The sequence below is a fragment of the Taeniopygia guttata genome, chromosome Z (assembly GCF_048771995.1).
Source record: "Taeniopygia guttata chromosome Z, bTaeGut7.mat, whole genome shotgun sequence".
NCBI classification, from domain to species: Eukaryota; Metazoa; Chordata; class Aves; order Passeriformes; family Estrildidae; genus Taeniopygia; species Taeniopygia guttata.
In genome coordinates, this window is record NC_133063.1 from 50,553,877 (window position 1) to 50,574,468 (window position 20,592).

General features: G+C 35.7%; 1 protein-coding gene across 3 annotated transcripts in view; it reads right to left on the reverse strand.

Annotated features, from left to right (window-relative positions):
- Positions 1–410: 410 nt before the first annotated feature.
- The window catches only part of FYB1 (FYN binding protein 1), a 44,869-nt gene continuing 24,687 nt past the window's right edge, over positions 411–20,592 (reverse strand). Inside the window, exons 7-19 of one of the 3 annotated variants that reach the window (XM_030257635.4) lie at positions 19,941–20,058; positions 17,531–17,687; positions 14,677–14,821; positions 12,383–12,411; positions 11,135–11,204; positions 10,473–10,613; positions 9,778–9,809; positions 8,713–8,779; positions 7,379–7,484; positions 6,924–7,086; positions 3,837–3,870; positions 2,638–2,669; positions 2,337–2,522 (exon numbers count right to left, since the gene is read on the reverse strand). In XM_030257635.4, the coding sequence (XP_030113495.4) occupies positions 2,482–2,522; positions 2,638–2,669; positions 3,837–3,870; positions 6,924–7,086; positions 7,379–7,484; positions 8,713–8,779; positions 9,778–9,809; positions 10,473–10,613; positions 11,135–11,204; positions 12,383–12,411; positions 14,677–14,821; positions 17,531–17,687; positions 19,941–20,058 (1,135 nt within the window). In that variant the 3' untranslated portion in view covers positions 2,337–2,481. Of the gene's footprint in view, positions 2,523–2,637; positions 2,670–3,836; positions 3,871–6,923; positions 7,087–7,378; positions 7,485–8,712; positions 8,780–9,777; positions 9,810–10,472; positions 10,614–11,134; positions 11,205–12,382; positions 12,412–14,676; positions 14,822–17,530; positions 17,688–19,940; positions 20,059–20,592 lie in introns of all 3 variants that reach the window. The other 2 variants (XM_041711132.2, XM_041711131.2) reach the window with 2 other exon arrangements.

A 20,592-nucleotide genomic window follows, 5' to 3' on the forward strand; every position in this document is an offset into this window, starting at 1 on the left:
TTTATGTCAATATTTTGATGTTTTCACTGCTGACTATTTTAGCAGGCACAGCCAAATACTGCAGGGTTATAGACTGAGTTTGGAGGTGGAAAAATATCAAGTGAACAGCTTTCTTTTTCTTTCTTTATGGCTTTTAAAAGATACTAGAATAAATTACAGGTGAGAAACTCTTAGAATATAGACTGCCTAACTATAGATTTTCCTGTCTGGAAGATTTTCTGCTTCCATTTCACTTTCTGGGTAGCAATTACTAACAAATGCCATGTTGCATTTGTGCAGCCTTTGTAACAATAATAAAGTTGATTTTCACTCTGTTAGCTGTTCAGTGATAATTTTCAGAAGTTACTGTTCTATTCTACAGCTTTTACAGAAGCTGTTGTTCTATTTTGACAGAAGACAGTGTACCCACGTTTCTTGTTAAACAAATATTTATTCAGAAGAAATACTTTTAGTCAGAAGAAATACAAAAAAGCATCCCACATTGGTAAAAGTTAAAAGATACAATGCCAGTAATTTTTCAATGAGTAATGCCTTAAAAATTCATTTTAACACTTTGCAGTAATCCCATTATATTTGATTTGAACAAGTAATGAACATGGAGTTTTAGCCATAAATAAATTTATTTATTTTCATTATTTTATGTATCATATGACCAATTTAGTCAGTCGTATTGATACAAAATTGCAGTGCCTACACACATTAACCCTAAGAACATGGAAGAACTATGTAGTTGTGTAGTTGCCTGCATGCTCACTCAGTTCTTTGGCATATCACTAATTTAATGCAGACAGAGTACCACTGAAAATTAAATGATCCATTAGCGGTGACAGTCGAATATTCACATGTATTCATTGCACTTAATATGCATGGTCATGTTTTATATTTGGGTGCTGCAGCTGATGTTTACACATAAAATTGATATTTGATGCCCAGATGATGGTTGAATAGCAAATAGATAAGAGAAATAGCAAATAGAAAGAGAAACTCAGGTTGCATATAGGTTTTCAGTATACTATCAGTGATTTTACATACAGTAAAAAATAGCTTATAGGCCACTATCTCTTAATTTTATGCTTGGTATCCCCACTGCATTATGCCTCCTTTGAGATTTACTGTATTTTGAAGCAGCAATAAAAGACACTTTTATAAAATGAAATCTCAGCTTCACTGAAGGTGAGATCAACAGTCACTGACTTAATAGAGCCAACATTTTTTATGTTTATAAACTAAACTGGCTGTGTTGCACAAGGTACCTGACTTTCCCTCAGGACTGTACAATACTCGTTCATCAAAAGGAGCTGCTTCCACTGATCCAGCCATATTGGTCATTACAGGTTTTTGATTAATCTGCACTACAGCAAAAGCAACAGATGTTCCATTTTTTGCACATGCTCACCCTCTTTATTGGGAGCTTACTGTAAATGTCTTTTGATTTCCAGTGACTTCTGATACATAAGGGTAAAGTGATATTTATCATTATGAGTTACACGTTGACTTTGCTTTTATTTGCAACTTGATCATTCAGACAACAGCATCAAAAATGAACATTAGGAATAAATGTTATTTCTACAATGAATAAGCATGGAGATATTTGATTTCTGTACCCTTTCTTTAGCCAAATCTAGTAGTAGACTACAATACTTCGAAGAAAAGGGCATTATCAAAATAGCATGATAACTATACCTATATATTTAGTCTAGAAGAATTTCCAAACATTTTATTATCAGCTTATAGCTTATAATACCTATATTACTATAGTGACAACTTATCTTCAAACTAAACGGAAATTAAATCTTAACCTAAATGTTCTGAGTATATTTTGAGCAACACTACAGTACAAAGTAGAACATTATACTCTATACTAGACGTCAGATAAGTCTTAGAGAATTATAGTCTATCATTAGTACAACACAGAAAAATAGACTGTAGCAATAATGGAACATGGCTGGATGTAGCTACATGTCACTGTATCTAACACTATTGCAGTTGGAATGGCAGGTCAGTGATGTATTGTCTTCTCTGATGGCCACTTTTGATTTCTTCTTTTATAACATGATGTTATCACCATTTTTTTTTTCAGAATACTATCCTACCCAGAGTGGCTGTCTTTGGTGCTTAATAGGTGAAAGCCAGAGAAAACCTGTTGCCAGAGATTGTTGTCCTCTAGACCCTTCATAGATGTGAACTGGCCTCTTTGGGAATAGATACTTAAAGACATGTTTCTACATGGACTGTCAGAAATGTGGAAAGGAAGTGAAAAATTAACTAACTTTTGCTTATATTCCTTCAATTTTAAATGCTCAGATAAATTGGAATACAAATCTGTGCAAAGCATTGGAGGACAAAAGGCTGAAATCCCAAAAAAGGTTAATTGTACATTTCAAAGAGACAGCAATTAACTTGCAATCAGCATTCATGACTCTTCTTGTTTTCACAAGTGGGAGTCCAAACTAGAGTTTGATCGTCAATGAAGTTGTTATTTCAAGAGCATTCAGCATCAGAATCGTTATCATAGATGCAATCTGAAATGGAAATAAAATGCAAAACTATTAATATTGTGTAGTACTTCAACACAGAGATAAAGTTATTTATTGTAATTGAATAGAAATGAAGTATTGTTCCAAATGTTCAACATACCATCACCAATATCATCATAAATCTCTCCATCACTGTAAGTTAAAAAAGACAAATAGTATATTTAAAAGTTGAGACATCAGAAGTGTATTTAAAAATACAGTAGCAGTGTGGTGCAGGCAATCTATCAAATAATTAACTTGCTAATTAGGAAAATACAATCTTTGGGGGTAACAGAACAATGTTGAGAAGATGGTCAGGTCAAAATATTTTCAGGGAAGGGTAGACTTGGATACATTTCTTTCTAACATGAAAGGGTTGCTTTATTAGAAATCCATTTTATTTATTAATTTTTTTATGTAGATATTCTCATAAAGGTATTCCTATAAAGAAATTAAATACTTAATTTTTATTTTAAAATGGTCACCAGAAAAACTGAATTAAAAACCCAATCAGTATGCCCTTGAAATTCTTTTAGTTTCTGTACTCAGCAATTACATAATAGTTTTGGAGGTGTGACTTTTTATGTAATGAAATTATATAATGTCTATAAAAGATACATGCTCCATGAACAGGAATTTTCAAATATGTGACCAAGATACATGGGCAGGCCCATGGATGACAGTGAAACTATTTGTACATATATTTCAAACATGTGCCTAAGTGTTAAATGCCTCTAAATTCTAAATGTGACAATTCTAAAAGTGACATCTGATTTGATATTTAAGGGTCTAATATGAAAAGCCTCTTGAAGAAAATGGAGAGGCTTTTTCTGACAAGAGTTTTGGATTAGAACCAAAATGCTGAGCTCCATGCAATTTCTTGGGGCAAAACTGAACCAAATCTCTATCCCACTAAGACTGAAGTACAAACAAACCTAAAGAAAATTTGGCCCATTTTAGTTAAACATTTGAAAAAGGCATCAGTACACCTAATCACATTAACCTGTTGTTCAGTAATAGAGTTTAGTACCAATAATGCTTAATTTATGTGATTTTTCATGGTTTAACAAGACTTTATGGTTAAGCAATGAGGAATGAAGCTCTGGCAAACTTCCTGCATGGATGTATGTGATTAATTTTTGACAAACAAACCATAACTCCTTAAAAATAACTCAATTGACTAGTTTAGAATGACTAATTTAATTTAGTTTAGACTAAAATAATTATATTTGAATTTTTTTACTCGACCATTTTTTACTAGAACCATTTAGAATATTAAGTGTTACAATAAATTGTTCAAAACAATCACTTTATACTTACTTCTGGACTAAATTGCTTCTCAGAACATAGCCATCTGTAAAAGTGAAATATAGATGTATTTAAGTTAAATTGAAATACTCATTATCACCTCTGTTGCTAGCACTAATGAAATGCCATTTTTCTCTTTTATGTACTTCAGACAGAAAGACATAAGAGATGGACAACAAGGTACAATGGGCACCTAGTTGATGAAGATTTTGCTAGGTGCAATGTTTTGCTTATTCTTATTTGCCTATTTAAATAGTAATAGAGGTTATGCAAGATTAGAGTTTCATCTTGTATTTCAGTTTCTTGGTTGCATGAAAGAGATGTGAAACAACATTTATTAACAAAAACTATAGCACAAAAATGCAGTATAATAATAATAATAACATAATAATATTTGCAGTAATATTAAATAACAGAATTATTTAGAGTTTCATACAAGAACAAAAATGTTTTTCAGGATGTGTACACCAATTAAATGTCACTACCTATAAGTGTTTAAAATTTTAACTGTAACATTAATAAGACCAATAATGGATATAAGAAAGGAAATACTTTAGAAAAGCTACTGAATATTATTCTGTTATTCTGGTGCATTACTAATGAAATCAGATTAAATTAAACATATTCTTTTTTAATGTATATAATTTCTAAAAAAAAAACTTCTTTCCTGTCTTTGATGAAAAATATCTACTGAAATACTTTTTCAATTGGTATAATGAATAGAAAAAAAGAGAAAGCCATAACAGTAATTACATGTTTGTAGGTAAACATTAGTAAGCTGCAACAAAATTAGGAGAGTTCTAAAGAACTATGTTGTTGTGATCTTATCTTGTATTTGAAATTAATATGTAAATTTCCTTTTTTTTAATCATTAGGACTGTCTATTCAGGGTATCTTAGCTCAGTTGTCTTTCCCTAGATTTATTTTCTGGAATAAAGACAGAAGTTGATTTTTTGAATTTTTTAAAATACATTTTCTTTTCAAAATTCTTTTTAGGGCAGTCCAATGTTTTTCATGACTCCTGAAGTCTCCAGGAAATAATTTAAAATAATTTGGCTAATCTAAGCTTCTCTGCTTGTTCATATTATGGCATACAAACACAGTGTTTTTGGAAGTCACATGCATGTGACAATGCTTCTACCATTGCAAAACATTATCTAGGTTCTTCTGATGATTACTAGTAACCTTATATATGTGGGAGATACAAGCCCTGCTGGTCTCACACTCTTTCAGATTTACTAGTCTAAAATTACATGTCCAAAGTTTCAGTTTCTAAATAATTTATTATTTGTTTTTATGGTGCTTTCAAATAAGGAAGAAGCCAGCAGGTCAGCACACTCCATGTTGATTACTTGGCAAGCACTGAAAGCTATAACACATTGTGCCAGCTCCTCACTGACAATGTAAAGAAAGCTCAGAGAGGTCAAAAATTAAACTTTGGGCCACTGAAGTCCATTTATGTCCTACTGATTAGGCAAAATCTACAAAGCTGAATTGAAAGCTTTTGTGTATTTCAAAATGTGTGAGTTCAGACCAAGAAGGAATTTGAGATGGTAGGTAAAAATCAGTTCCTTGTTTCACTTCTGACATTTCAAATAATTTCATAACATTTAAAAAGCCATAGCAGAATTTGTTCATAAGATCATCAGCCCTTGCTTAAAAAGGTGAGAATACTTTGAAATATAAATGGTGGTTTTGTTTAATTGTTGGCTTGAAGCTATGGAAGTGCTTCATACGTTAATGATTAAATCAAAGAATTCATGTGCAAGACAATAACAAAACCATCTTTAGTTATGGATTTTCTGTCTACCTGGCCTTCAGAAGGTAAAATCATAACTTTAAGATCTGAGGAACAAGAACAATTAGAGCAAATAAACAAAACTGTCATACACTTAAGTAGGATTCAAACTTTGCTAACTAATGTGTTAGCAAAGACTGGGATCTATTCAGAGGTTTTCAGGGAGGATATTTTTATTTGTTTTGCTCTTTCATGCATAGCAAAGCAGTAGCTCCTGTCATTATTTGAAAGGCTTTGAAGACTATGAGAGGAAAACAGCTAACATGAACTACTTTATACTTTGTTATTAGCTTGATTCAAAAAAATGTGGCTTTGAAAGCTGTTTTTTTTGGGAAGTGGCTCTACTAGTGCAATCCATATTTTGAAAAACATATGTGTTGTTATGCAAGAAATTCTTCCTCTCCCTGCAGGCCTGCCAGGAAGAAGGCTGTACTCCAGTCTGTAACAGTTGAGTACAGGAGGGAAAAAAATAAAAGGAAGGTGGCTGAATCCTCTTCAGAGGTTTATAGCATTGGACTGTATTCTACATAGATCAGAGGTAAAAAGCAAAGGTGAGCAGGAGGATACTGCTACTTTGAAAGTAGGCTGTTCCAGAACAAAGGGAATTTTCACTAGGAGATTTGGAAAGTGTTGTAACAGAAGCTCATTAAGAAACTGAAACCATCAGGAGATGGTTTTGGACTTCTCCAAAAATTCAGATTTCTGCCAGTGCAAACCCTGGCCAAGGATTTCAAAGAAACACTGAAAGGCCTTGTGCAGCTCCCAGAACAAACAGACATGCCAGCAAGGACATATGCCTTGGATTAGCTGGGAGCTGGGGGAAGACTCCAATGCAATGTTCCCCCCTGCCTGTTGAAAAGATTAAACTGCATCTCTTCCAAACTAAGAATATTGTTATTGATTTTCTCTTGGCTGCAATCAATGGGCTAGTGCTATCCAGAGGTGCAGCAAGGATTTTAGTTTTACTAGACACAGTGGGCTATCATAGCCACACTCCTTGTGGCAAAGGGGGAGACACAGAAGCAAGAAAATCATCTGGTGATTCTAGCTGCAAAGAAAAACTTTACTAAAAAAATGGTCATTTTTTTTTCTAATACTTAGTATATCTTGTCCATTAGAAGCGTTTTGGATTTTTTTAAGGCAAGCCAGTGCTAAAACACAGTAATAAGACAACAACAATCTGCCTCTTGTTAACCACCAGGCAATATAAACCTTGGTAGACCAGGGAAGAGGTTTTACACATCCTACTCAATTCTTCTCTGACAATTTGATATGTACAACAGTTTTTTAACATAACTTACATTTTCCTTCTTCATTCCTGCAGAGGACCTTGGTATCATCTGTACTTTCAATAATGTCAAGAGATTCCCCTGGTTTAATTTGTAAGTCTTTATATCCCCATCTTTTCTGTGATAAATCCTGGATTGTGGTTGTGGAGTAAAGAACTTTTATTTCACCATCGAACTGAAAAGGAGAAAAAAATCCCCAAACCATGGTTAAAACCCATTAATGTTTTTCCATTAATATTCCCATTTATTACTAAATTTTTTTTTTAATTAACGAATATCTGTATATGCTACAATATACGTATGTGCCCATACTTGCCATTTGGACTTCGAGATGCTCAGATCACTATTTTTACATGTAGTAATCCTTTCCCTTTCAAAAGCAAGTAATGGGCAACAAATTAGAAAGCACTATACAGATACTTTGTTTTTATATTTTATGTGATGAAAACATTTTGAAAAAAACTTACTTTGAACTTTTTTCTGAACTCTTTCTCTTCTTTTTCCATCTTCTTGAGCTTTTGTGCACCTTTTTCATCTGACTTAGGTTTTCCAAAGCTTCCTGATTTTGATGAACTAAATCAAGAGGTTACAGATAAAACACAATTAGGAACAGAAGATTAGCACACTTTCTGATAATTTTGGTGAAAATGCATTTGCCTTCATGTGTCTTTATTATGCTTTTGTCTCTCTGAAAAACTAATATTGAGAATACAATACAGATTTGACTTCAAAATAAATAAAAAGTTGGGTCTCTCTTTCCTACTTCTACTTCTCCCCAATATTTGTATATCTATCACATAAGTGAATATTAAAAATTAATTTTAAGTATCTATCTACTAAGACACTTTAGAATCTCTCAGTAAGAACCAGTTTTTCTTACTATCTATTTCAAGTTCTGTTGTTTTTTGCACATACCTGATAGCACTGACTTTTGCTGAAGACAGTGGGTTTCATGCCCTAACTGCACTTTCTGATGATGCACCTGGGAGTGTAAAGTCTGATTCTACTTTTTGATCCTTGTTGATCTCGCCAGGATGAGAGTTTTACTGATGATTAATATATGTGTGTGTGTGTGTGTGTGTGTGTGTGTGTGTGTGTGTGTGTGTGTGTGTGTGTGTGTGTGTGTGTGTGACCTGCTCTAGATTTAACTTAGAAGGACCCCATATTTTCCTATGGATACACAGACCAAAGTGATCTCTCTCTTTTCATATCTCCAGTCTACATTATTGTGGTGCACTGTCACTCCATCTGAGTGGAGTAAGTGACAACAGGATGTGACATGTCACAGTCATCCTCACAGATGCAACTGTGCCCGTAACACTGTACTCCAGAGATTGCCATAATTTTCTGGCTCAGGATAAAAGTTTTTCAAGCTTAACTTACACCTCCAAATATGTTGAATACTTCAAACATGGGCACTGCCTTCTTTTCTCTTAAAATACTGCAGCAGCTGAGATAAAGTATCTATCCTAACATTCCCTAAATTTTGATGGAAGAAAAACTACAAACTAAAATTAAGTTCCTTTAAGCCAGCGCCTCATTTTCTATCTCTTTTCCATTAAGGACTGAATATATTGATGTGCAAAACATGCTTACTTATTCTATAATCTAATTATTATTTCACTCTATAATGGAAGAAAGAGCATTCAACTGCCATTATCAGCAGTAGGTTTATGAGAACTACAAAACCTGACAACACCAAATAAAGCAGATACTAGGAACAATCTGCCTGTAGTATATACTTTAAAAATGTCTCCCTGTGTATTAGATTTCTAAACAGGGAAGTAATATTTTCACTTGCCTGGAAGCACTTGGCGGAGAAGGGAAGTCTGAAGAATCTACGTCGTCATAAACATTGTCTCCATAATCTGAAACAATAGCATTCAAAATAATGAAACTTTATTATGTGAAAAATGAGATGTGAATACATTGTGTTACAATGTATGTTATTTTAGCTAAATCGATAAGAAACTATGGCAAGTACTGTAGCCATTTACTGTCTATGGTAACTGCAGGTTCTATTTTGCACAACCTGCGCAACAATACCCAACCTTTTCAGATTAAGATTCTTTATTAATAATAAGAGATATTCACTGAAATTCTAATCTTCTGAAGCTAAAGCAAGTTTAGCACATGAGATAGCCCTTAATTTTCAGTTTAATTTATCAAATTCCCACTGTATTGCACTAAAGTATATTTTTTAAATTTGATTTTAATGCACATTCAATAACTTCTATAGCACCCTGGTCAATGCAACATTGCTTAGAAGTGGATATGAATCATGGGTATGTTAGTTTTTAGGCCATCTTGCAATGCCAAAGCAATGAAGAGAATTCTTAGCCCAAGGATACATTTTCAATCATGTTCAGCATGTTTGTAGAGGGGAAGCAATTGTTTGACTTATTAAACCACTGGCTAGAAAAATCAGCAGGATATAGAAGGTTTAGAAATCTGTTCTGGAAGCAGACTCAGAAATTCTAAGAACTTTTGATGATTCTTATATGTTCTTTTACAGAGACACTGCAAGTGATAAAAATAGAAAAAATAATTTCTATTTACTTCTGAGTGCTTATTTCCAGGTGCTTCTACTTAATGCCAAATAAAATGGACTAATGTAAATCTCAGGTAGAAAAATCACATTAAATACATTAAATTGTTTACCAGGGAGCTTGCAATGTATATGTATCTCTTTGTCTGCAGTCAGATCAGTCACAATATTTTAAATTTGTTTACTGGAACTGGGTAAGCAATAGGAAGTCCTGTTTCCTTCCTTGGATGTATTTTCGTAACTAGCACGATACAGAGCAATGTATACAGAAAATAATCAGGAATCAATATGGAGATTGAACAATAGGTTATTAATTACCTTTTCCAGACTGCTTTGTAGAAGAAGGCATGCTGGGGGAAAAAAAAGTTCATTAAGTATCTATATCACATTAACAGCCTTTTTTTGTAACCTAAATAATTTTAAAAACTTGCAACACAAGGGCTTCAAGTAATTTCCAGACATTCTAAAGTGCCACTAACACCAGCAATACTTGGGGACTAAATATATTTTTATCAATTAAAATAAACTGGTTCAGAACCAAGTGACTGAAGAATGTGGCAGAAACACCACCCGCTGATTTATTCTCTAGGTAAGATAGAAAACAATCTTTGCATTTTTCTATTTGGCATATTATTCCTAAAATTTAAATTAATGGGCCTAGATTTACCAGTTCATCTCAGCTACATTTTACTGGTGAGAAAAGTAAATTTTAACTCAGTATGCAGCAAAGTTACATCACTAGTGGCACAAAGATGATAGATTATTCTGGTGCTTTTCACCAAAAAAAGAATTTGGCATATTTTGATTACCAGACTTTTGCAACAAATACAGCTTGTTAATAGAATAATTATGCAGGTAAAAAGAAAGCTCTGCATTTTTGCAGAAAAGTATCATCCTGAGCTGCAATTTGATGCATGATTCATTAGGCTGCTGTGAGGACATGTTAGTAGCATGTGATCAATGCTATATTAGAATTAGTTAATGTGCACTTTGATTTCCTGGCAGACTCTTACAACAAATTTTCATTTTCTTCTGTCTCATTGACTTTGGCTGTTTTTTCTCGTACACTTTTCTTTTTGCCATCTTTGACCTTTAGTCTCTTCAAGATTCCCCAGGGCCAGATACCATTCTTATCTTCATCCTGCGATACAGACCTTTGGAGTATGCATGTGATTATCACAATGTAAAATGTAATGTTCTTCTTAAAAGGCCCAGTAAAATTCTCCATTGATGCAAATAATTATCATTCATTCCAAAAGTGAAGTTGTTTACCCAAATCCTAACATGCTAAACTAGAAATATGTATGTTAGGCCATGTGTAGCTACTGAGATGTATTTGTAGTATAGAGATTAATCTAGTGGCTTACTGTTTTCATGTTGTTACTCAGCAATCTAGAATTTTAGTCTGTTATTTTAATTTCAGACCTAGTCTGTCTAGTTGGAAATTGGGAGATTTTCATGATTACAAACTGCTTTTGGTGATATCAAAATTACAGAACAAAACTTCTTCAAAAGACTGAAGAACCATTTTCTCTAGCTTGACATATCCATTTTGATGCATACCAACTTGCTGATCATCCTCATACCTGCTAATTGTTATGCTTGATTCAAAACCACTAAAAACTGAAAATATTCTGTCAAAGAAGCAAATTATTTAAAAGATATAAAAACATACCTAGCTATAGCATCTTCATCATCAATTCCATCATAAATGTCTTGATCAGAAGGAGGAGGTGGGAACATGTCTTTAACAGATCAAATAGTGAGTTAATGCAATTATATTTCATGTTGCTGAATAAGGTATTCATTATAGGCTTCTTTACTGTATCAGATGTGTTTGTAATTTATGTACTATCCTTGCAAATTGAATCTTTCTGTAAACTGGCACAGACCCTTTATTAAAACAGATTTAGACTTATCCCAGTTTAGAATGCCATTCACAGCATTTAAATGTAGCACTGCCAATCACAAGAGCATGGATACTGAAAAGAAATGCTTTTACAGTGTAGTCAATGAAATTCTAAATGGCTGATTTTGGTGCAGACCTTATGATGACTTTTAAGTTTTTATGTGTGACTCAGGTGATGATTGAACATGTCGGACTAAGACTCTCAGCAGCTGACATCTTTTTTTTATCCAAAGAAGTCAGAGACAAGAGCAATGTAATCTCCCCATTTTGGTCTCTGTTTTAATCTTTGTGCCCCACCTCCTTCAGTGCAGGATTAGCTTGGTTTGCATGTCCAATTCTAGGCAGTGGTCACAGTAGACACTGAAATCTGTATTTGGCTGGCAGAAGATCCATTCAGTACTGCCAGGGGATGCTTCTGCCATGAACAGTATCTAAACTTGAAGCTGAGAAGATGAGCTGTGCTCTTGTGATTAACAAAGAATGCTGCATAAATATATGTGCTAACAAAGGGAAAACTGGGTTTGAATGTGTCAGCTTGACAGTGTGAAGCTGTTGCAGTTGGGCCTCCAGTGTGCTGCTGCTATTGAAGCTCCCTTTAACTCTGTCAGCAAAATGAAGCTTTAATTTATAGTAGTGCTGGCTATTTCAGAACTGGATTTCTCCGGTACAAAACCTCTTGCTCATGTTATTATTTCTCCAGTTACATCTGTACTGTTTTGTGGGAGGATTTGCCTTCACACACAAGTAAAAAGTTAAAGTATGATCATCTGGCATGCTGGTAATTCACAGTATCTGGAGACAAACATTCTGTCTCACTCGAGTTCCTATAGGTGGCAGAGAAGTTTAGTTGGCCACTACCCCTCCTTGTTTGTTGCCTGTTAGCTGACATTTAACTTGCTTATGGATAATTACTGCATTATGTTGAAGTTGCAGAAGTCAGCTTGTCAGAAGTCAGATTGTGAGGGTAAGAAATACACAGAAAAAACTCCCCCCAAACATGTAAGTAGAACTTACTTCCACCTCCACCTTGGTCACCAATTTGACTGGAAAAGCAAACAAAAGACATTTTAAAGAAAAGCAGTCATCCTTCAGAAAAAGAAAACACCATGATCACCCATCACTTCTTCAAATATTAATTCTAAAGCTTTTGGCCTTGGCAAAAATATTTAGAATGTATTTTATATTCCTGTTGATATCTTTAAATTAAAGTAAGAAATGTGCCTTTGAACCATAGGATAATTTGTGTTGGAGGGGGTCTCAGGAGATCATGTAGTCAGACCTGATGGGAATACAATTATAATCTGAATGAGCACTAACAGTAGAGCCAGATCCTTTAGATTCATTCCTTATGAGGTAATATTCTTGAAATTAAATGGTAAACATGTTAATTTATTGCTCAGCTAGATTTCACTGGGTATAAGTGTATGTTTCTAACAATATGGAAGGATTCCATATTAGCCCAACATTCTAGCAGTAGTTGAAAAAAGCCTGAGAGGTTCATAGTAGCTGAGATTACTTCCAGGTCAAAGCCTTGCCTAAAATTATACATCAAAACAAGGTACTTGTTAAACTCTTGTGCCAACAAATACTGAAATACAACACTCCTAGTCATTTATTAATTTTGGAATATTAGCAATACTACTGATAATGAGATAATACTATTTGACTAAGAGCATTTTTTTTTGGAATGGCATTCTTCCAGTGGTTTCAAAACATATTGATATATGTCAAACCTTCCGACACTTCATGCTTATGAACTGAACAGAGTGCTATTAATCACTAGAGAAGAAAAAAAAGTCAAAATACAGCTTAAAGGATTTAATGAATCTAAGCCAATCATTAATCCTTTGAAGCTCCTTGGAATATACTGTTATTTTAGTAAGCAAACAGTGCAATTGTTTGCCTTTGAATGCAATACATTTTCTAAATTTTTTGCATTGAGGTGACTGTAACGCTTGCCCTACTGAAAAGGATTGGCCAAGGATACCTCTGCAATGAAGTAACTAATGGTGAGATTACCTGAGACCTAGAACAACTAACACGGCTCTCATGGCTAAGTCACAATGCTTTGAGACCAATGTGCAGGGAGGAAAACTAATACTGAGCAACATGGAAAAATATCCCACAAAAAGCTATACTGGGTGCATGAAAAATGCCAGCCTAAAGGCAGACTTTTCCATGTGCTGCTGTTGGATCTCATAGGGGTGTTCTATCAGCCAGACAGCTGCTGTCTTTTTATTCCAAGCAGGCCTCTAAGTTAAGGAGCCTCATGGGAAGCAGTAAAAGCAGATGTAATGGCTGAGTGCTTCAAAATTGTTGTCCTGCATATCGAATTCCTTTATACTCATATGCAGATCTCTAATCTGAATCCCAGGCTCTGTTTCTGCACATCAGGACATTTAATGAAGAATGGTTTGTTGAATTACATGTAAGCAGGGAAATTTCCTGAGAGGTCTGGCAACATAATTACCACTGTCATGCTAGGCTATGGGATAGCCATGACTCTTGTGACAAGACCACTAGGGTATTTCTTGGCCAGCAAGTCTGATCTGCTGCTGGATATATCACTTCTTTAGCTCCAGATCTATTTGACATGAAAAAGATGACACATGGAAGTAGAGAATTTGCAATGTAGCATTGCACTGCAATGCATGGAGACTGTGCCATAGAGAAGAAGCTTCTGATGAATTAAAAAAGGTATAGCTTATACCCATCTCATGGAATTTGAGAGGCCTTGTTTTCAGGGTTAAATTCATAAGCTGCACCCTTTTCTGAAGTGTTACCCTAGACAGGAATTCAGAAGTCATTTCTCATCAAAATGAAAGGTAGCAAGACTTAAATATTCGTGCTAAGGCTCATGAGAGCAATGAGGGTGACCAGGAGTTCCCTGGCGCAGTGAGTGTTTCCACTGCTTTTAGAGTTTTTTATCTTGCATCTTAAAAAAGGGAGCATGTGACTCTGAAAGACAGAGCAAGTAGAGAGAGAGGGGGGAAAGAGAATTGGACTTCCTACAGATGATTTGTAATCCTGTATGGCTTGCATTTTTTTTTCAATGGAGTAGGTCCTCTTCCAATAGTATGGGTTCCTCCTAAGTATGCATGCTTACAGATGCTGGATTACAGAATTCATTTATACTCCTCTGACCACATAGGAGCTATTCAGTCTGAATAGCTACTTATAATACTTGCATGTCTCTTACATAAATGGTTGTTTTGTGACATTTTTGTGGGTATGTTGTTGGAAAACTTCCCCTGTCTAGCTGACCTAGATGAATCACTTGTTTCTTTTCATGCATTCCTTATACATACCTGCTAGTAGAGTCCTGCTCTCCAACGTCATCATACATTTCTTGGTCACTCTCTGCATGTTTCACAACAGCTCTGGTAGATGGTTTTTGCTTTCTTTTTAAAGAATCATAATCAATCTCCACCATGGTTGTTTTAATGTATCCATCTAAATAAATAAAGCCATGCAGTTTAAGGATCATGATATAGGGATGATTTTAACAAGAGGTTCAGAATCAGTGACTATATTGTTTTGTATGATTTCTGAAAACTTTCAAGGAAATGTCGCATTCCAATCAGCCTCATCTATCAACATAAATACAAATATCAGATCTATCTCAGATCCCCCTGTAAACCCTCCTCAGCTGATGTTTAGTTCATATTTATTTGCTTCTCAGCTACAGCAGAAGAATTTTCTGTGCAGGAATCATGGGACAGACTCCTTTTCTCAGCTGGCTTTGGGATCACTTGTGGCAGGATAACTACGCCTGCCCCTCATCCAGTCTACCACAGAGAGTTGGTACATAAAGGGATAGCCTGGCCTGAAAGGCTCAGCAAAGAGGCATCTGGCACCAAAAAGGCCCAGGCCTCAACTAGGAATCAACATTTTAGCCTGAAGATTTTGATGTGGGAAGAGATAAAGGAAATTTTCTTTACCAAGAGACCCTGTTTTACAAACTATAAGACACATGAGTTATCAGAGACACAGAATTCTTCTACACACACACACACCCTTAAAGTGTGGAAGACCTCTCCCTGGAGTCTGGGCATATGCTTACTTCCCTGAGGATGGTGGGAAAGGATCTTGATGTGTACTCCACCAACACTGGGATGGTAAAATACATTGAATCCTAAATTATATTATTTCTTCACTAGCTGTATCATTAATAATAGGTTCCTTTAACCTCATGCTGTATTTACCTACTAGTAATCTCTTTTTGTCTTTATTTCTGTGTAGTAATAGTTTAAGTCTTACGTCTGTTAGCTTTGTGTCTTTTAAATAAATGATCCATTCTATAACAGACCAAACCAGCCATTTTCAAAGAACTTGTGAAAGACAGTGGGTTTTGGAGTGGTGGTCACCTCAATAATGCTACTACCTGCTGCCAGAGGCCTGGCAAAAGACAAGGACTTATCTAAATTCCACATCAATTCGCAACACCTCTGCAGTCTTGTGGCATATTTTAGGGCAGTCCATGACATAAACTTCCTTACAGGTCATTTGGACAATCATGCACATTGATTTTTCTTCAGGTTGGCAGACACACTGTAGCTAGATTGACCAGAGCAGTTGAGCTGAGATGAGAATCTCTGTCTCTCCTGAGGGTAATTTTTGACAGGCATAGTGCCTGTACAGAAGAGTGCAAAAGTGTATTTCTGCAAGGTGAAAAATACTCATGCATTTTTTTGAAAATGGAAAATTCACCACTCTCCTTCTTATGAGTGAATGCAGTTTTTAGTGTCTTTCCTCTCAAATATAAGGCATTGATCTTTCCTCTTAGTTAATGATAAGAATTAATTTTCTTCTTTTTTTTTGGTCTTCACAGACCTGACCTGTGAACATGGAAGTCTGAAGCATTGGTGTAAAAAATTGATCTGCTTCAAGTTTAGCTGCTGCAAGAATTAATTAATGAAAAGTAAATTAATGAATGGACTGCACATGCACTAGAAAATAACCTTCTCCCAGCCCTCACCAAGGTTTGATTTACTGTGTACAAAATGATTCATGTAACTGACTTATTTTCACAATTTCAAGGCATTGTGGAAAAGCTGTTATTGGAACTTACCTCTTGAGATCATCTTGGCCAATCTCTCTAAACAAACATGATCCTCCATTAGAGAAAGTTGTATAGAACTCTGTGCTGTCAAGTTTTGAAGATCTCCACAGGTGGAGACTCCTCCACCTCTTTGACCAACATTTTCCCTTGCTTGGTCAACCTCATAGTAAAAGAAGTGTTTTCTGCTGTGTGAATAGGACGCTTGTGTTTCAGTATGTGCCCGTTGCTACTTGCAATGTCACTGGGTAACTGGAAAGAGCCTGGCTCCATTTTCTTTACATCCTCTCACCAGGTATTTATGAACAATTATAAGACACCTCTTAATTTTCCTTTCAGCAGGCCCAGCTCTCTCAGATTCTCTTTGTATGAAAGACAGACAGTTCCTTACTATCTGTATATATCTATCACTACAAGCTGCTGAGCTGGTATCATCTACAATTTTGTAGAACTCTGTTCTACATGTGTGAACTGTCTTACTAATTTTATTGGCATTTTAGTTCCTCTAAAGATCAAGCAAGTGCTTTTAATAATTCTGTTTGATTTTTATGGATCAACCTTTTATAACCCAGGAGCCAGATCATCAACCTCATTATACTCAAAGATCTACTGATGATACTTACACCTTAATAGGAGAAACATCTTGGATTTCAAAGAAAATAAAACCTTGAAGTCACTTAGAAACTTTCCATAGGAAAAGGAACAAGAAAAACACTTAAAACAGGCCATTATATTCTCTAATTCTATTTTAAGAATACCCATGTATGATGAAAAAACACAATACTTGTTACTTGCAGGGAGCTGAATTCTGATGCTATTTGAAGACTGCTGATGGGGAATTAACCCTCAGTATGTCAGTGAAGGTCCCAGAATACTGTGCCTAACTTGTTCCAGTGCCTATAGGGGTTACATTACATTGTGCAATAACTCTGTGCTATGAACTGTGCTTCATATGCGGTCTGAGGACAGAAGGGTGAGTTGGGGTCATTATTTACTTTGGTAGCCAGTAACTCAGACATACTAGGGCTAGTCCTTGGTATAATGCTCACATTTGCTGTCACGCAGTGAAGCATTCAGGAGCACAGTGAAGAAAGAGAACTTACAGAATCCTTTTATCCTGCCCAGCCACTTTCCTTCTGGGTTATCTGTGAGGCGAATGATTTCAATCTTATCCCCCTGTTTGACAGTCAGTTCATTCTTCCCTCCCTTGTGGTCAACACAAGCTCGTGCCTGATGAAGGACTTCAATGGGTCCTGTTAACTGAAGAAGAAACCGAAGATATCACAGATGTGGAAAAATATAGTTCATTCCTAGGCATTCAGAAAAAAAGTAAAAATAATGATATTGATGGTTATTTGTTTCATTGACATTTGAAATAGTGTGGGCAAATAAAGAGAAAGGCTTCCTCCTGCTCCAATTATACAGCTTAAATTAAAAATCAGAATTTAAAAGAGAGGGAAATGGCATGGCAATATAGCAATTGAAGAACTAACTGGCAAAATCACAGAAATACTAAGATTAAAATCAACAAACTAGCCTATGACACCTTTTATGCATTTAATTCCAATGGGTGTCTCCATTTATTTCCAGCAGAACTACTCATAGAATCAAAGAATCTTTTAGGTTGGAAAAGACCTCTCAGATCACTGAGCTCTACCATTAAACGAAGACTGCCAAGTTCAGCTAGACCATGGCCCTAAGCACCACATCTACAGATGTTCTAAATACCTCCACTTCACCAGGTACCTCTTCCAATCCTTTGCAACCCTTGTAGAAGTGAAGAAATTTCTTCAACCCATGAAGAAATTTTTCCTAATATTTAAATTAAATATTCCCTGTAACAACTTGAGGCCATTTCCTCTTTTCCTATCCCTTGTTACTTGGGAGAAGAGATTGATACCCACCTGGCTAAAACTCCCTGTCAGGCAGTTGTAGAGAGTGAGAAGGTCCCCTCTGAACCACCTTTTCTCCCCAAATCCCTCAGCTGCTCCTCACAGGACTTGTGCTCCAGACCCTTCCCCAGTTCTGTTGCTCTTCTCTGGACACGCTCCAATTCCTCACTGGAGTGACAGGCCCAAAACTCTCCATGGGATTCGAGGTGCAGCCTCACCAGTGCCAAGTACAGGGGAACAATCAGACAATCCCTGATCCTGCTTGCCACAGTGCTCCTGACACAAGTCATATGAGTAAATATCATTAATATTAATGTTAATGGGTCTGCCACATTATGCTTTGTGTTTACCATTCTATTCCGTAAATGATCTTGCAAGTACTCACAAGAGATGATCACACTGTTTATTGATGTTCAGGATTCATTTTGTGTGCTCTTCACATTATGAAGAAGCCATTTTAGGATTTTGTATTTGTGACTTTAAGATATATATTTCAGAGGCCTATTGCTCTGGCCAATTCTAAGTCAGGAATATCTATCCTGTATAAGTGGCCAATACATGGGAAAGAAAATGTGCATTAAAATATATTTGTTTAAGAATAATAAAATATACTATATAAAATATATTTGTTTAAGAATAATAAAATACCTTAATGGCTGCAGGAGCACGGTCTATAAGCTAAAAGTGTTCTGTGCACTAATGCCTATACTTCTTGTGACTGGTGTAAAAAATAGACTTGGCACCTAATAAACACTAGCTAACTCACTATTATTAATTATGTGTACCTTTAATATTTGCTTCGTAATTCATGTCAGGCTCTCCACAGCAGACCAAGCCCATGATGTGAATCACTATGGCTTTATGTGTGCAGAGCATATAAGAAGAAAAACAAAGCTGTCCACTGTGTACAGTGACACTAAAAGTAGCAGAATGGAGAATTGTGGGTGGGTATTAGTTAAGAAAAACTGACTGGCAGACTTGTAAGCTGTGAGAGCATGCTGACCACCAGCTATGCAAAAATGATTTAAACCAGAAAAAACTCTCTCATCATTTAGCCCCAGAGAATGACTGCTGCTCTCCTATACAAGTCTTATTTTCCTCCTCCTCATTTAGCCTGGAATTTACTGTAAGTCCCTTTCTACCAAGGCAAGGGCAATATGTTGCAATACAACTTTGAAATTTTTAAAGGGCTAAATACTTTCGTATCTGACTACAGTGAAGCAAATAACACTATGTGTACGGGATACAGTTCCCAATTTTATTAAGGGCTTTTGATGCTATTCTAATGAAGTAAATGATTAGAAACTGAAAAGTGAAAATGGATGATTTTAAAGCTTTCTTACATAGAAAAAAAGGTGAGAAAGTAATTTAATGAAAACTGTAAACACAGTCTTTACCATCCATCAGTGGAGAGCTTGCATTCAAACATATGCCAAACAAAAAAAAGGTAGCTTAAACCCTTATTCAGAATTTATGCAGGTGTTTGAACTACCTACTATGAACTACTACCTACCTATGAACAAATAGTTTCATAGCCAGGTGAAATGAGTATTTTGAAATCAACAATGCTAAATAATGCTTCTTGCATATCGCTGTCCACATTACCAAATAAAAAGCTTACTTTGAACTTTTTCCTCAGTTCATGCTCTTTCTTTTCTTTTTCCTTTTGTTCTTTCTTCTCTTGATCCATTCTTCGCTTCTCTTCTTTGTCCCGCTTCTTCTCTTTTCCCCTTGATGATCTGAAAGTGCATTGCCAGGATAGAATGTGTGAAGAAAATCTTCCTTAGAGCTACCATACCCAAGGCTAACAAAAAACTGCCAATAAAAAAAGACTTCTTCAAGTGAAATCAAAGCTACAGATTCTAAACCATAATGTAGCTGCAACAGATAAGAGTAAGCAGCCCCTTACTACATTTGTAAGTTACAGTGTCTGCCCTCACGAGGACAGCACACCAGACAAGGTTATCCACCTCCACATGTGTGAGTCCAAATGTCTCTGAGCTAATTTTGTTGAGCATGCTTGTGAACTGGCAGCAGTCTAGGTGTTGTACTGGATGCAGCTGTTAAATATTTATCTGGGCCACCAGTGGCTGATGGGCTGAACTGAGGCCTGAGCTGCCACTGGACTGTGTTTTTAAAATTGATTGCAACCTATTCTAGCAGTCTACATAACGAGTCAGTCTTCTGCACTCATTTCTTCACACCAGGGTACACTACCTGCTGTGCCTTGTGTACTGGAAGGTACTGGGTTTGGGAAATTGGGATGGAATCAG